The sequence below is a fragment of the Microtus ochrogaster genome, chromosome 18 (assembly GCF_000317375.1).
Source record: "Microtus ochrogaster isolate Prairie Vole_2 chromosome 18, MicOch1.0, whole genome shotgun sequence".
In the NCBI taxonomy this organism is placed as follows: Eukaryota; Metazoa; Chordata; class Mammalia; order Rodentia; family Cricetidae; genus Microtus; species Microtus ochrogaster.
Genome location: NC_022020.1, coordinates 34,740,263 through 34,756,171, shown reverse-complemented (window position 1 = coordinate 34,756,171; position 15,909 = coordinate 34,740,263). Strand labels below are relative to the sequence as shown.

General features: G+C 41.5%; 1 protein-coding gene across 1 annotated transcript in view; it reads right to left on the bottom strand.

The window, feature by feature from the left end:
• Positions 1–3,687: 3,687 nt before the first annotated feature.
• Positions 3,688–15,909, bottom strand: part of Commd10 (COMM domain containing 10) — a 130,876-nt gene continuing 118,654 nt past the window's right edge. Inside the window, exons 6-7 of the mRNA XM_005356081.1 lie at positions 5,272–5,331; positions 3,688–4,554 (exon numbers count right to left, since the gene is read on the bottom strand). Of these exons, the coding sequence (XP_005356138.1) occupies positions 4,516–4,554; positions 5,272–5,331 (99 nt within the window). The 3' untranslated portion in view covers positions 3,688–4,515. The remainder of the gene's footprint in view (positions 4,555–5,271; positions 5,332–15,909) is intronic.

Here is a 15,909-nt window from a genome sequence, read left to right as displayed (position 1 = left end):
AGACTTCTTGGCAGCACGTGAATAAATGGCACTCAGTGAATATGTATGAAGAAAATAAATATCTGACTTCAAGACCTTACTTACCGTGCTGCAGACATTTGCTGATCTAAAAAAAAAAAAAAAACACCACATTTTTTTTTTCCTTCAGTCCTGGATTTACTAACAACATACTTCTACTGGGAAGCAGTGTTTCCTTCTTCAGATCCCTTGACTGATACGAACTATAACTCCCAGAGAAGAAGAATGCTAAGGGTGGAGTGTACAGGAGGAAGAAAACGCTGGTAGAAAAGCGTGGGGTGTGTGAATGCTTATGCATTGGTGCAGGGAAGCACAAACACTAAAGCAACTGTTTGGGGAAACAACTTAGCAATATGTATCAGAAGTCTTGAAACAAAATGAATATATTTAAAATATGTTTGTATGTATTCACCTGCCTGAAAATATAGAAACCAAACTGTTAATTACAATGAAATAAGAACTTCTAAACTTACTCGTATGCTGCTAAAGGCGCACAGCAACGAAATGAGCTCTACATACACTGCTGTATGTGCAGTTCACTGTGTGTCACTCAAGCCTCGGAGAAGCTTCTTCCTGCTGTGGACGGGAATTAACAGAGACCCACAGAGGGACACTGTGCAGAGAGCAGGAGACTTGGAGCACTCAGCCCTGAGGAATGTGTTTATCAAACCTCTCCCGTCAGGGCTCAGGGGTCCCTGTGGAAGAGGAGGTAGAGAGAAGGTGAGGGGCCAGAGGTGGTGGATGACTCCAAGGAAACAGCATTTCCAGACACAGCAGGGTGGATGCACAGGTGAACTCAGGAGATTGTGATGCCTGCCTAAGACCTGCACAAGGTCAAGCCAGGCAAAACCCCAGCAGGGAGAAGGGGGATGGGCACGGATCTGACTCCCTGTTTGTGCCTTTTTAGCATGGTGTGGTTTTTTTTGTTTGTTTGTTTTTTTTTTTTTTGCTTTTTTTGAGAGAAAGAACAAGAAGTTGATTGAGTGGGAGACAGACCTAGGAGGATGTGTGGAGGGAGAGTATGATCAAACTATATTGTATGAAATAAAAACATAAAAAGGACACTTCTAGAGTTTGAGATGGCAAAAGGGAATGGCTTTCTATTTTTGTCCTTAATGGGAAACTATTACTTTTATAATAAAATTAGCATCAAATATAAAAACAGAAACTATATCTTCATACTTTTGCAACAGCAATCCCACTTCTAGGAATCTCTGGCAATAATATAATGAGAGATGTGGTCTAGCATTCTATATCAGAGTGTTCTTTATTAACATTTTTAAAGGTGGAAATAATCTAAATGTTTAACAACATAGCAATTTAGCTTATTCAAATGATAAGTTATTGTTCATTGTATGAAATTCTCAAAGAGTAATAAAAAGGGGAACTCATTAAAAATGATAAGTTATTTACTATAGATTAAATTATGTTTTGGATAATAAAGATAGGGAAAATGCCCATTATAATGACATAAAAATTAAACTATAGCAAACCTCAATTTGTTAGAAAAGGAAGAAAATGAATATTAAAGGTGTATGAATAGGAAATTTAAAAAGTGAAAAACCTACCAAAATGTCATTAATGGCCATTTCTGAATGATGAAGACTCCACAGGTTACACTGGTTTTTCATGTCTAGGCACTTCCTAATTTAAAATAAATACAGAAGCACTATACTCTTTGCAGGTTTTCACTCCTTGTTCTCATGAGTAATTCTCTTTCTAGTCAACCCCCAAGTGCTTCATGATGAGATTATGTTGAGAAATGTGTCATCGGACAAGTCCATCACTGTGCATGTAGAAATGAACTCACACAAGCCTACATGGCCTCGTCTACAGCACACCCCAGCAGAGATACGATATAGCCCATCACATATGTGCTCTGTCACCAACCAGCATGTTACCAGGCACATGATCACGTACCTGTGAACTTAGTAGGTGCCTATCTTTTTATCCCCACAGCCTTGCTGTACCTAAGCCACCACATGATTCTTTATTGTCTTTGAGTGAGACTGTGCTGAATTGGGCTAATGGAGAGGATACTGCTCGTTATGATTTTGTACAAATAGATTTTTTTTAAGAGAGCAAAAAAAGAAAAAAATGAGCTACTTTCCGAAAGCTTGATTTCTAACTATTATACTTTAGACACTGGAAATTTAATTTGGCCATTACTCCAATAAAAACTACACCAATAAAAACTTCTACCTATCTGTACGGTCACAGTTGAGAAGGTTAAACAAATCTAATTTGAGACTGGTCATGTAAAGAAATCTAAAGAATTTTCACATAAACATACACAGTATTTTAGAGTACCTTTGAGATTTCGGGGAGTCTTTGGAAACTGGTCAGACAGAGCATTGAAAAGGCAAGAGGAAGCTGGGCAAGGAGGACCATGCTCACAGTTTCAGCTTCTTGGGAAGGCTGAAACAGGATTCCCGGGTCGGGGTGACTATGGCCGACCTGGGCAACATGGTTGTGCTGCCCAGTTTTTGTGCTAATGTGACACAAGCTAGGAAAGAAGGAATATTAATCAAGAACATGCCTCTGTGGGATTGGCCTGTAGGCAAGTCAGTAGGACATTATCTTTTCTTGATTGATGATTGATGGGGAAGGACCAGCTCATTGTGAGTAGTGCCACCCCAGGACAGGTGGTCCTGGATTGGGAGAAGAAAGCAGGCTGAGCCAGCCATGAGGAGAAAGGGAGCAGCAATCCTCCACGGGGTCCTCAAGAGGTCCTGCCCTGACCTCCTTCAGTGATGGACTGAGACGGGGAAGTGTGAGCTGAAATAAACTCTTGGCTCCCCAGGTTACTTTTCAGTCACGGTGTTTACAGAAAACCTATCTAAGACAATAGTGAAGTCATTCGCCTTAGTGAAGCTAGAGGTATTTGGGATGGCGGGCTTTCAACTGACAAAATGCCTCCAGTAAGACTAGCCTGTAGGGAAGCCTGCGGAGCATTTTCTTGACCAGTGGTTAGTGTGGGAGAGCCCAGCCCACTGGGAGTGGAGCCAACCCCGGGTAGGTGGTCTCAGTTGTGTAATAAAGCAGGCGAACAAGCCACGAGAGCTACCCACAAGCAGCATCCCTTGATGGCCTCTGCTTCAGCTCTTGCCTCCAGGTTCCTCCCTCAAGGACGGAGTGTGACCTGAGGGCTACACGCTGAAATAAACTCCATTCTCCCCAAGTTGCTTTTGGTCATGATGTTTTGTCACAGCAACAGAAACCCTAAGGCGTCATTCAAGGAAAAAGAAAGAGCGACCCTAGAGGTCACAGAAAGAAGCACATGACATTACGTTGTAACCTGTGCTGAGCTATCCTGCAATGCAAGCTGGTGCCCTCAAACCCTTCGGATCCATCAGTTATGGATTAACAGCTGTGACAGTTGCTTTCTGCAGTAACCTCAACTTCCAGTTCTTCTCAGCGACAGCACTCTTGCATAAACACGTACGGGGCTCAGTGGCACACATTGAACTGGAGATATGGGACACTGTAGTATCCAGGACGCTCGCGTGAGAAATGCGCTCAACTGTAGTTGTTTTGTTTGCTTAACCACAGGACGTTCTGAAATCACGTTCCTTCCTGTGAAGAGGGCTATGTCCAAGCCGCTCTCTTCTTCCCCTGGAACCAAGGTAAGACACTTCCCTGATAAAAATTTCAAACGTTTTTTTCCCAGGAAATCACATATTTTTATACATGATCACAGCTTAAAATATAAAGTAAAAATACTGTACACTTGAATTTAAAGAATTCTAAAGGAGAAAACTTTTATTGACTGACACCATTGACTGAGTATATCCACAGAAGGAGAATGCAAGGAGTTTCTGATCTAAAATGTCAGATTCCCATGTAGGGCTCATTGCAGGTGTTTTCATTCACGATCTCAATCCTTTCCATGCAGTGAATTGCACTGTTATTAATCTGCAATAGTATATATAAACCTAGATGATTGTTAAACCATTAAAGACAGAAAAATTCAAGCGGGCAGAACAAGAGGATCACATTGGAATTAACTCAGAATAATACTGGCACCATTTTGATCTCCTTTTTGTATTATATCTCAAGCAAAATAAAGTCGTAAGACAGATGTCAGAGCATTTGATGGCCCGGGGCTGCTTCCCTAATTAAGCAATGTAATTATAAGGCTAGGGCACCCATCACACCTCCCGCCTCCAGACTTCGCTGATCCATGAAAGCAGGACTGTGGTGAAGTGATGATGCAGCAACCTGACGAAAAGGCAACACGGCATTCACTTGTGATTTCTCTCCGAGAGTTTTCAACAATTGTTCTTGGCTCACGTGAGGAGAGAGGGTGTACCAGAAACCCCAGTGCTCTTATTGTGATCTCCCTTCATGGGAAGTATTTGTTTCAGAAGTGATTAAGTTATAGTATCTGTAGAATGAAGTCACTGAGTCCTCTCAAAAATATACTCGGGCAGTTCCTCTTCGATGCGAAAGAATGAGGTGTCGGGAATGTGACTGCGAAGCCGGTCTTCAAGGACCTCATGAAAGGGAATCCAGCTGTGCTTGTATGGTCTCTAGCTATTTGTAAAGACAAAAAATAATGACAGCAAGTTAGTGAAGGGAACAAACCATACAAAATGTTAGAGACATGCAAACTAAAGAGAAGCAATGGCAGCGGGCATACCACACAATGAACCCGCACACAGGGCATAAGGGTAACACTCAGGCCGCTTTTCTTGCTAGGTAAACATGTTAGGATTTAGGCTTGTTATTTAATTTTTTTTTACATTTATGAAGGATGAAGACTTCTAAGTATTACTGCCTTATGTGCGCTCAGCTATTTCTTAGTAAATTATCACCATATGGTAAGACTTTAAAGTTTGGTGGTTAATGGAATGCATTTTTCTGGGGTACAAAAATCAATATTTGGAAAGAAAAATGAAATACAAATGAAAGATAAATCACTAAAATCTGGCAGCTTCCTTCTATACTTGGGCCCAGCCATGAAGTACTTCAGGTGATCCGCGGACCAGAGACTACAGGGGGCACAGTGCCTTGCTCAGTCTTACAGAAAGCATCAATCCTAATTCTTTAGTTAGAACCATTTTCATTTTTTCTGGCTTCGTTTTCAGATTCTCTTTGTCTTGGTTCTGCCTAGGAAGCTACTGTGAGATACGAAGTGTTTACAGGAGTATAAAGAATTTGGCCCTATAATAAGGCATTCAAAAATAAAAATGTATAAAACCAGAGGTGCTAGCAAATCTCTACATCTCAGAAAACATTTAAAACACAGACCTTGTTGTAGAAATCGAACAACTCCTTGTGGTTGAATTCCACTAGAACCTTCTCCAGGTTCTGTAAAGGAGAGAAACAGAAGGGAAATAATGAAATTCCTGTTGTATTTTCCAATGCTATCCAGCTAGCCTAGTTATATGGGATTCCTAGAGCTCACAAAGTCACTTTGTGACATTCCACTTGAGTGAAAGGTTTCAACTCTACAGGGACACCTTTCTTTGACTCCTCAAACTTTAATAAAATATACGCTAGCAAGAGAACAATTTAATTACCCTTTTTTCAAGACAAGACAGAGATAATACATGAGATTATATTTCATCTTTCTCAGCAGTCCATTTAAAATCTGGTAAATAGCATTATGCATGCACTGGAGGCGGCGTATCTGATTGAACTTACCCAGCCATTAATGGCTCACGTGGGCACAGCCTCTGCCTCTGAACACTAGCCTGACGGTTGCCATCTTAATGCACTACGATTGTTGCCTTCTTTCATGTGCAGACGCAGCACAAGCTAAGTTAACATGACAGTATCAAAGCTAGGACTTACGGTCTGAGATTCAGCTCGCATGCTTTGGTGGAAAAATTTTGAGTGCCACAGAGAAACATTGTGTTGGCATCTCCAGTGATCGAGTTAAATGGGTGCCCAACCAGCACAACTGTACCCCACCCAGCTGAAGCACCAAACCACAACATTGCTAAGTAGCTAAGCAGGGCTTCCCTTAGCCAAGGTTCGCCTGAAGACATGAAAACAACAGCAGAACGCTAAGAGTCTGCCACCCATGCCAATCCCTCTGCTTTTCCCTCATGCCACGGAGTGAGCGTCGTGACTGAAGGGGTGGGAAGCTGCTGTAACAGTTATTAATTGTAGTACTTAACCCTGGTCGAGTTTACGGTATCGACTCAATTCTTAGCTTCCGTGTTGTTCTTGTGAAAAATCTCTTTTGATGGTTCCCACTTTTATAACAAAGCCAAAACGTTCAAACCAAGTTGTCTTAGGCCAGAGGGGCTGTGCTCAGAAACAGGGCCCTCTTCATGAAGCCCGAGCACACAGGATTGACTTGCCCAGTTCTTACACTTAAGCCAGTTGAGTAGGAAGCCCATCAGCTGTGTAGCACGATCCTTTAGGAATTGTGCAAATTATGAAGGTCGTGAACCATATTAGAAAAAGTATTCGGCTAATTGGCACACATTAGTAAACACGCAAAAGTCTACCCAGCAGGCATTCTCTCTGAAGTTGGAAGGGGTTAACCCTCCCAGTTCCATGCCAACAGCTACGAGGAAATAGAAGGAGAACAACTGTGTCAACAACTTATTTGCATAGCCCTAAACCCAGCACTAATCTGGGTTGTTTTTTGCTGTGCTCTGTTGGAAGGTAGTGTTTCCTAGAACGTTACACTGAGAGAAGGATTGCTTGTTAAAGCAATCACGGCTACTGTGACAGTGTGTGCTAGGCTAGAGAATTTGAGGCCTCTTTCTTCCATAAAGGCACGGGACCAACAAAACACAGACCAAAATATGACTGTAAGAACCCTAGATACGCTACCGCATTGCACTGGAATAGCTAATACTGAAAAAAATAATACAGGCAATGACAAGTGAAGACACGTGGAGGAACTGCAACCCTGCACACCAGTAGTGAGATCAAAAAGTGGTACGACTCCCATAGAAGGTCCAGGGCTGGAGAGGTGGCTCAGCGGTTAAGCGCACCAGCTGCTCTTTCAGAGGACCTGGTTTTGGCTGCCAGCAGCCACCTTGGGTGATTCACCAGTGCCTGTAGCTCAAGCTCCGGTAGACAGTGATGTCTCCTGAACTGAAGCTCCGGTAGACAGTGATGCCTCCTGGCCCTCAAGGGCATCTGCACTCATGTGCTTACCTCCCCTGCAGATACATAATTGAAAATAAAAAGCTTAAAAAGAGAAAGAAGTGTCTTCAAAGATTAAATATTGAAGCTGGGAGATGTCTCAGCTTTATGAGTGACACTGCTCTCACAGAGGACCCAAGTACGGTCCCAGCAGAATGGCGATTACCAAGGCTTTGTGTGGGGAGAAATAGTATTTTCTTTAAAAAACATGTACAGAGATTCACATTGTATAGGAGAAAAGGATCTGGATATCATTTTACAACAAAAAGACAGGGAGCAATTGCAACTGTGCATTCAAAGTAGTTTTAAGATGGTATATTTTATGTCCTATTTATTTATTTTTTACTTTATTTATTTATTTATTTATTTAGGATTTTCGAGACAGGGTTTCTCTATGTTTGTAACGGCCCTGCCTGTCCTGGAACTAGCTCTTGTAGACCAGGCTGGCCTCGAACTCACAGAGATCCTCCTGCCTCTGCCTCCCAAGTGCTGGGATTAAAGGCGTGTGTCACCACCGCCCGGCTTTTATGTCCTATTTAAAATTTTAAAAATTATATATATGAATGTTTTCTTGCATGTATGTCCGGGTACCATGCACATGTCTAATGTCCCTGGAGGCCAGAAAAGAGTGTCTGATCTCCTGGAACTGGAGTTACAAACAGTTGTTAGATGCCAGGTAACTGCTGGGTACTTATCTGGGTACTCTGGAAGAACAGACAGTGTTCTATTGCTTGGCCATCTTTCCAGCCCCGTCTTTTTAAAACAAAGCAAAACAATTTCAATGTACCTACATGCACCGGTATGTGTACATAAAATTTTGTTGTCTTGCTTTACTGAAACGTTTAGTCGTAGACATAAAAACATTGAAACCTGGAGTAAAATATGCAGGGAACTGGTATCTGCGCCTGGGCTAATTCCCAGTGTGCACTGCCCCTTCCCTTCTATTACAGTGGCCTAGAGGAGACCACGGAGAATATGGAACTGGCTAATTTTAGTCTATGGTGACACAGTGGTTTGTAGAGAAGGAAGAACCTAGCTTAGACAAAGCGCAAACGATGCCTGACCCCAGCAGTTCCCTACACTCACGTTCAGACAGGGAATCCCACAGAATCCAAGAATTTTAAATTAACGTCTCCTTTTCTGGACATCATGAAAACACTTCAGCAAGTCAGGAAAACAGAACATAGTTTGCTAAGCTTGGGAGCGTTAGCGACTTTCAGATGCAGCCGCACGTTTGTCCCCCATTGTCAGGCTTGCTGCAGTTCCTATGATCAAAAGCTTTCCTGTGCCCACTATACCTCAAGGAAAGTGTGCTCCTAGTGATGCCTGAGATACAGCTACAAAGCTCAAGTCTGTTTATTGTCCAGAACAGACCAGGCTCTCTTTCCCTTCTTTACAGAATGCATGGAAGGTTCTGTCCGTGAAGGAAGCAAGCTTTCAGTGCCTCTCTATTTTAATGTCCATACACATTGGTGGCTATCCTGACCCAATCAAGAAAGAAAGGCATTTATGTTTGAGGAGAACTCAAGAGTTAGTATTTGAGGGTGCTGCTCTTTGGGGTAACTGGATGCCTGACATCTTTTTCTCTATTTCATATCCTTCTGGCTTTTGAGTCAACTCATGGTTCATGAGCATCTCTGCTGAGAGAGAAGGGGGAAATGTCAAAACTCAACTCTGTCATCTCGCTACCATCAGCTGTAACAGTGGGTTTTGTGGAGGAAAGCAACAGAAACGCCCAGCTACAGTAGCTTCGTAGACTGAAATGAAGACAAGGGATTCTTTACCTGCGTCCTGTCTACCACTGTCACCAGAGAGTAAATGGCTGTGCCACCAGCAGAGGAGGACAGCCTTTCTGGATGCACTGACCCAGGGTTGATCAGGGCTGATGAAAACAGCAGAGGCAGCAGGCTTCCAGGCATACAGAAACATCGTGGAGTCCTAAGCTTCGCTTGAGCCTACTCCTCAACCACATCACCTCAAGTTCTGTTATGGGGTGAACAGCATCTCCCTCAAACTCATACAGTTGAACACTAACTCTTTGAAGCTCACAACATAACTGCATCTGTGGACAGGAACTGGAGATGTCCGGAAGAGTGGGCCCTAACCCAGCCTGGCCAGAGACCTGGATAAGGTAAACACAATGTAAAGACCACAGAGGGAAACAAATGCTCATTTCCTAGCCCAGAAGAGAACTTCCGAAGCGCGAACTTTGGAAGACTAGTGAAACCTTGTGGGGCAGGCAGCTGGAAGAAATAGGCTTCTGGGAGCTTATATCTTGTCCCTTCTTGCCACTTTCTGAGGAGAGAGAGAGAGAGAGGGAGTTTACAGGTACCATGGCCATCTGGGTGGGGTCAGGAGGTCATAGAGGGATGGAAAGCAGAAGAAGAGCTGCCAGTTTGCTGGAAAGAGCTGCTGGAGGGGACAGAACTGAAATCAGCAACACACGGGCAGCAGATCCAGAAGGTGGATCAAATGTACACTTCCAGACAAGGGCTCAGGAGGCAGAGATCACCCAGAAAATACACTGAAAAGTCTGGAGAAGACAGTCAGGTAAGAGAGACAAACTCGGGAGCTACTGACACTTAAAACCAAGCAGATAAGACAGCCTTGGAAAAGAATGTAGTGCGAGAAAAGAAGGTACCCTGGGCTGGATAATTAGGGTAAGTAGGTCCTGGATAAACACCGAATAGCCCCAGTTTCACACATCCTCCTTATGTGCTATTTACAAGTGTGCAGTGGCTATTTATTACATTAGAATATGAATCAGGAAGTTAGTATATAAACAGTAAAACTGGGTGGCTTGTTTTGAAATATGCTTTCAACCTTCCATTTTCCTGTTACACCCACTGATGTCACTAACACTATTAACTAGACAGATGGGGACTGGGAGAGTCCCTCTCTCCCTCTCCTGCCTTGTCCATGTAAGATTACAGCGAAAACTCTACTTAGGAAGCTCACTATTTCTATTGTCTGGGCTAATCTTACGCATTAATACACCCAACTTAGACATTCTGTACTTGATCGGAAAACATGGTAAAGTAAAAACGAAATAACAAAAGATGGGTATTCTGCCAACGTCTTGAGAAAGATCACTTTTATATTCCTCTTCTCGTTTAATTTGTAAGCTTATCCTCCAGAACTTGGATAAGGTTGCACGCACCCATTAGCAAAATTCCCATGGAACTAGAATGCAGTCAGGTCCTCAGCACGGTCTGACTTGATGAAAGACGACACTAAAAATATCTGCCGCTTTCCCATTAGCGAGGAACACAAATACATTGTGAAAAGAGAAAAGCAATTTTGTCACAAGTCATCTAAGCAGAAATAATAAAAATATCCCAGAAAAGAATTAAAATTTATATTGCTTAGCTTTCAAATCTAAATTGAGTGTCAAAATTAGAGATGCTACAATTATTATTAACTGGAGCCACGGAGGCAGATGCTCCTGCGAGGGAAAGGCAACCAGATCTTGTTCAGCTGGACCAAAGACACTTTGCTTGGTCTCTGGAGGGGTTTTCTTTTCGGATGAGGAACCTAGGCAGTGGGCATGTAAGTCACAATCCACCCTACTGAATGAGCACAATGAACAAAGACCAGTAGACATCATTTACTCAGTAAACGTCTTTGTAGATTATATGACTATAACTATATGTAACCAGAGATAATGCTAAATACATTCCAGCATATTTACAGTTAGTGGTTCAACTGTCTTTATTAAGCATTACTGTTCAAAATGATCAATACAATGTCAGCTCTTAACAGATCAAATAAGCTATGGACTCCATCTATATGTATAAGCCATGGGCCATTTCTCTTTCCCACAGCATCTGATCTTTAAGAAACGAGCTACGTGTGTATTACTGATGTGAGTGAGGCAGCTTCATCTCCGAAGAGTTTTTTGTTGGTTTAATGACTTAAGGGTGCTAAAAGTATATCTGCATCAGCAAATGAGGCCTCTGAACTGAGATAGTTAAAATACAAAAAGGTTAGCTAGAAATTATTGTAAAGAAATCTGCTCTATGCTGAGTGGTGGTGGCACACGCCTTTAATCCCAGCACTTGGGAAGCAGAGGCAGGCGGATCTCTGTGAGTTCGAGGTCAGCCTGGTCTACAAGAGCTAGTTCCAGGACAGGCTCCAAAGCTACAGAGAAACCCTGTCTTGATTTTTTGGAGTTGATCTTATCAAGATGGTTGGCAAGGAGGAATTCCCCTTTCCACGAATATACACAATCATTCCCACTTAACACAGAAATACATACGAACTAGGATAAGGTAAAATAGCCAGTATAGGTTTTGAGGTGTCTCGCTATCCTAAGTAAAAAGAAATATAATGTAAGGCTAAAGGCTTCAATTTCCCAGAAATATGCTGAAAAAATTAACAAATTGCCTTAGCTTTGATAATAAAATCAAATATAACAAAAATAAGCCTCTGTGAAATTTTCACAAAGCTACATAATGTCATTACCAAGTTTAGAGCTTTAATTTCAAACAAAGGAATAAGAAGTGTTACCTCAATGAATACACAAGATACAGAACACAGCAATAGAAATGATCACCTTCATAGGACATGGAGCTACGTTTTGTCATTTCCTCCAAAGTCTCTAGAAAATATCGCTCACTCCAGCAATTTCCTAAAACTCATAGGCATGACCCTGTTCAATGAGGAGGCGTTCTGAGAACCTGAGCTTATGTCAAAGAAGATGAAAATTTAAAAAGGACATCTGCCACCAACAGAGGCAAGCCATGGATAGCATTTGCTGAGGTTAAATCAACCAAAGAATAACTTCGTTTTTTAATCTTTAAACAGGATATTTTAGCAAAATGCTTATCTGCTTTAGAAGACAATGGTATATAAATTGCAAAAGCAAATTCCAAGCTCATTAGTGTGGCATTCACCAGATTTGGCCCATGTCTCTTAAAGATTCCAATCCTGGCATCATCTTGCATGCAGATGGATGCGGTAGCAAGGAGAGTACCAACAGTGTTTCACACACCGTCCTCCGGGACTCGGTTCCTGTTACTCTTGCTCTTCTAGCTGCATCCCAATTGAATGCACGTACACACATGCACATACTCTCTCACACAGTTCAGCCGACACGGAATCATCTTCCCCTGAAAGATACTGAACAGAGTCTGTCAGAGAGCGGATTCTGAGCGAAGGACGACAGTGTTTTTCTACTCAGTTATAGTACTTGACTCAGAAAATATTGGACCTCATAACATAATCAAACTATAACTATTGATTCTCAATAAATATGAATAAAAATGACTCCCACCACAAGCTGGATAAAGCAGCAAATCTGGCATTTTACATTACTGTGCTGAAAAGAAAATGTGGTAGTTTGTCTGTCAACATGATAACAAACCATTCTGGCCAGAAATCTTTAGGTAACACAGAAGTTGTAGACACTGCACATTTTCAGTGTGTTCAACTGGGTCGGTCTCTCCTGGCCGTTTGACCTGCGATCTGAACACACCCTTCACTGTGGTTAGAAGAGGCATTACTCTCACACAGACAAAACAACACATGACAGTCTCAGCGGCAGATCTCTCTCCTGTACGGTGGGCCATGAACTGCACAGACACTTGGAGCCAATCATAACGTAGCCTGTGCAGTATTCATTAACTGTAATGCATTATGCGTGTGCTGATATGTCATTATGATATTAGGCTTTGGTGTGGATACATTTAGCTATGGCTGCTGAATCTAATCAGCATGATAAGAGGTTTTAAATATCATTACACGAAGTTCTTTAAATAGCGGCAGCTAAGAATGGCGCTTTTCTGTATTAAATATTATAGGTGATGCGTTATGTTTTCTGGAAAATGGAAATTATTATAATCAGAAGCACTTTTGCCAAAACATTATCATTTGGAATAGTCGTATTACTTCCCAGAATGCTTTAGTACCCTGACTGAGGGACTCTGGGTAAACAACAAATGCCAGGTTAGACTCATGCTGTTTTCAGAATGCAGTGTAAAAGACTTGGAGTTCAACAGCCAAATTTGGGGATCTGTGATCTTCTTAAAATAAGTATTGACAAAAATCTGTGTGATACATTTGCAGTTTCCAAAGCTACATTATATTTGTTCTAAATTAGATAACCTACTACAGTGAACAAGATGTATAGTTAAAGGTATATGCTAGCTCCTTCCTTCTCCCCACCTTTCTGCCCAATCTTTTTTCTTTCCTTTTCAGTGTCTCCCCTGGTTAGCCCAGGCTGAGCTCATCTCCCAAAATCTACAGGCATGAGACACTATGCCCAGCTGATTTAATTTTTCAAAAAGTAATCGTGCTGTTCAGTCAGCTTGAAGGAAGGAGGACCGAGGTGCCCTCTCCAGCTCACAGTCCAGATGCCATGTACACGTATCTGCTTAGAGGCTGCTTTAGCAGGATGGAAAAGCTAAGTTCAGCATTGCTTCGTTATGAAATGTATTTAACTAGCCACCTGTGAATAGTGACAATCCACCATTGACTGCAGTGTAACAGGAAGTACTAACCAACCCAATACCTGGGAACCCAATTCCCTAAAGACAGCCAGGAATAAAAGCAAAATTTGATAGATGCAGGATTAACTCAAGCAGTAACTGTCCAGGGGGCGCTTTAACCTCTAACACTGCTGTTCTGAACACACTATGGCCATAACCGAAACCGCTTTCCCATCCCCATTAGATCCTTGTAAACTGTAACTGTAAGCCTGACTGGAAAGCCATCCTGGAATTAACTGAACTAATGATGCAGATCCCACAAAAACAAACGCCTTTAACAGGCTGGCATACTTCTAATCCTCAGCCAGGAGCTAGTGAACAGTATTTCCATTTTATGTTTAAAATATTAGTCTGTGGCAGCTGCTTGGAATTCAACACAGGCAACACTACCATATAACTCAATCCTTACTATGATACTTGAGACAAAGAGGGAATGCATGTCTTACAGGGAAAATAACACTGGAGAATTCAACTTACTTTTTAAATAGCAGTTTCATAGAAGTTCTCATATGCTAGTCAGTTCATTCATTTCAAGTGAGTAATTCAGTCCCAAGGCTACACTCTCACAGTTAATTCTAGAAACTCTCATCACCTCTAAAGCAACCCCGGACTTTTAGCCACTGCCTGCTGACAACCAGTCATTACTCTGCCCTCCGCTCCCAAGCCCTGGACAGCCAGTAAGTAATCTAGCTTTTACTGATCTATCTGCCTGTCTGAAAAAATTTACATAATCATGTATAAGTGGCATTTTGTGACTAGATTCACCTTGTGTTTCCAAGATTTATCCACATAGTATGTAACATTAACCATAAAAGTATGGTCCAATTAAAGCAACTAAAACTGTTTCAATTGGACTCTACAATTCAGATTTAACAAGTCATGCATGATACAAACATATGTCTAGACAGAGTACATACAAACAATGATAGCATAGTTTGATTTTTTTGACAATTAAAATAAAATATAGCATATAAGCATGGCTCACAAACACACTTTATTTTAAAAAATAATTTAAAGAAGTATTTTTTTACTCCTTCTGGAAACCTGTTACTCATATTTTAGATTCTCCTGAAATGTCACCTCCTCTGGGAAATCTTGTTTGATTCTTCCCAACGCCCACCACCCTAGCTGCCTGCTCAGCTTCTCTCACACAGAAGTGGTCAGACCATGCAGGAAGCGCCTGGATGTCAACGGCCTTGATATACACATTTAATGTCCACTGTCAATGACATTATTGGTTTTTAATCCTCCAAGACACACTGGGTATTGAACACACTGTCCTGTTCTTATTGAGCATTTACTCCATCTGAGTTATAACCCAAGCTCCTTACAGAGCAATTCCAGAAAGGAGAAAATGTTTATTCAATTTTTAATCTACAGATACTCCTAAGACTTTTTGATGGCTATTTCTTGTCATAAAATTTTCATTAGAATTTTGTGCTTTGTAAAATCAAGCAATAATGAGGAAAACATTATAAAAGTAAGGTACAATTAATAATTTAAGTAATAACAGCAAATACGACACTAACTAAATACAAGCCACCATTCCAGGTGCTTCAGCCCTACGAAGTAAAGGAATTCTCATAACAATCTCATGAACTCTCATTATCTCTACTAGATGTGAAGAATCGGAAGCACAAAGATTTGCTTAGGCAACTTAAGTCTGTACAACGAGCAGGCTGGCAGCCTGAATTGTAATCTGGTAGCAAGGTCTCAGAAGTCTATGTTCTTAAACTGGCCTGTGGTATATTTTAGACTATAGGAAGACACTATAGGAAGGCACAGCAACTCTGAGGGGTGGGGGACTCCCTGGCTGGAGTCCTAGCCACAGGGATTTTCTGAGCTTGGTTTCTTCTATTGTAAAGGCACTGTGAGAGGAGCTCTGCCATCAGGCAGAGTGAGATTAGGAAGCTAAACCTGTACTATACTGGAGTACACCTACAAGACGGTAACAGCACTGAGGGCAGTAAGCCCATACTTAAACTGTGAAGATACTGGACTTTCTTTAGTTCTAGGCAGTCTCACCTCAACCACCTTTAGCATTTTCACTCTCCTTGTGAATACGCTATTTTAAATAAAACTATTTTTAATGCATGGGCTTTCAACACATATATTTTCAAGGTAATAAACCTGGAGAAATGAGGTTATGTGATCATGTAACTATGTCTTTAGTTTGTTCTATAAATTAAATTATAGACATCTTTAGTCATCAGAGAAATGCAAATCAAAACAACTCTGAGATTCCATCTCACACCTGTAAGAATGGCCAAGGTCAAAACCACTGATGACA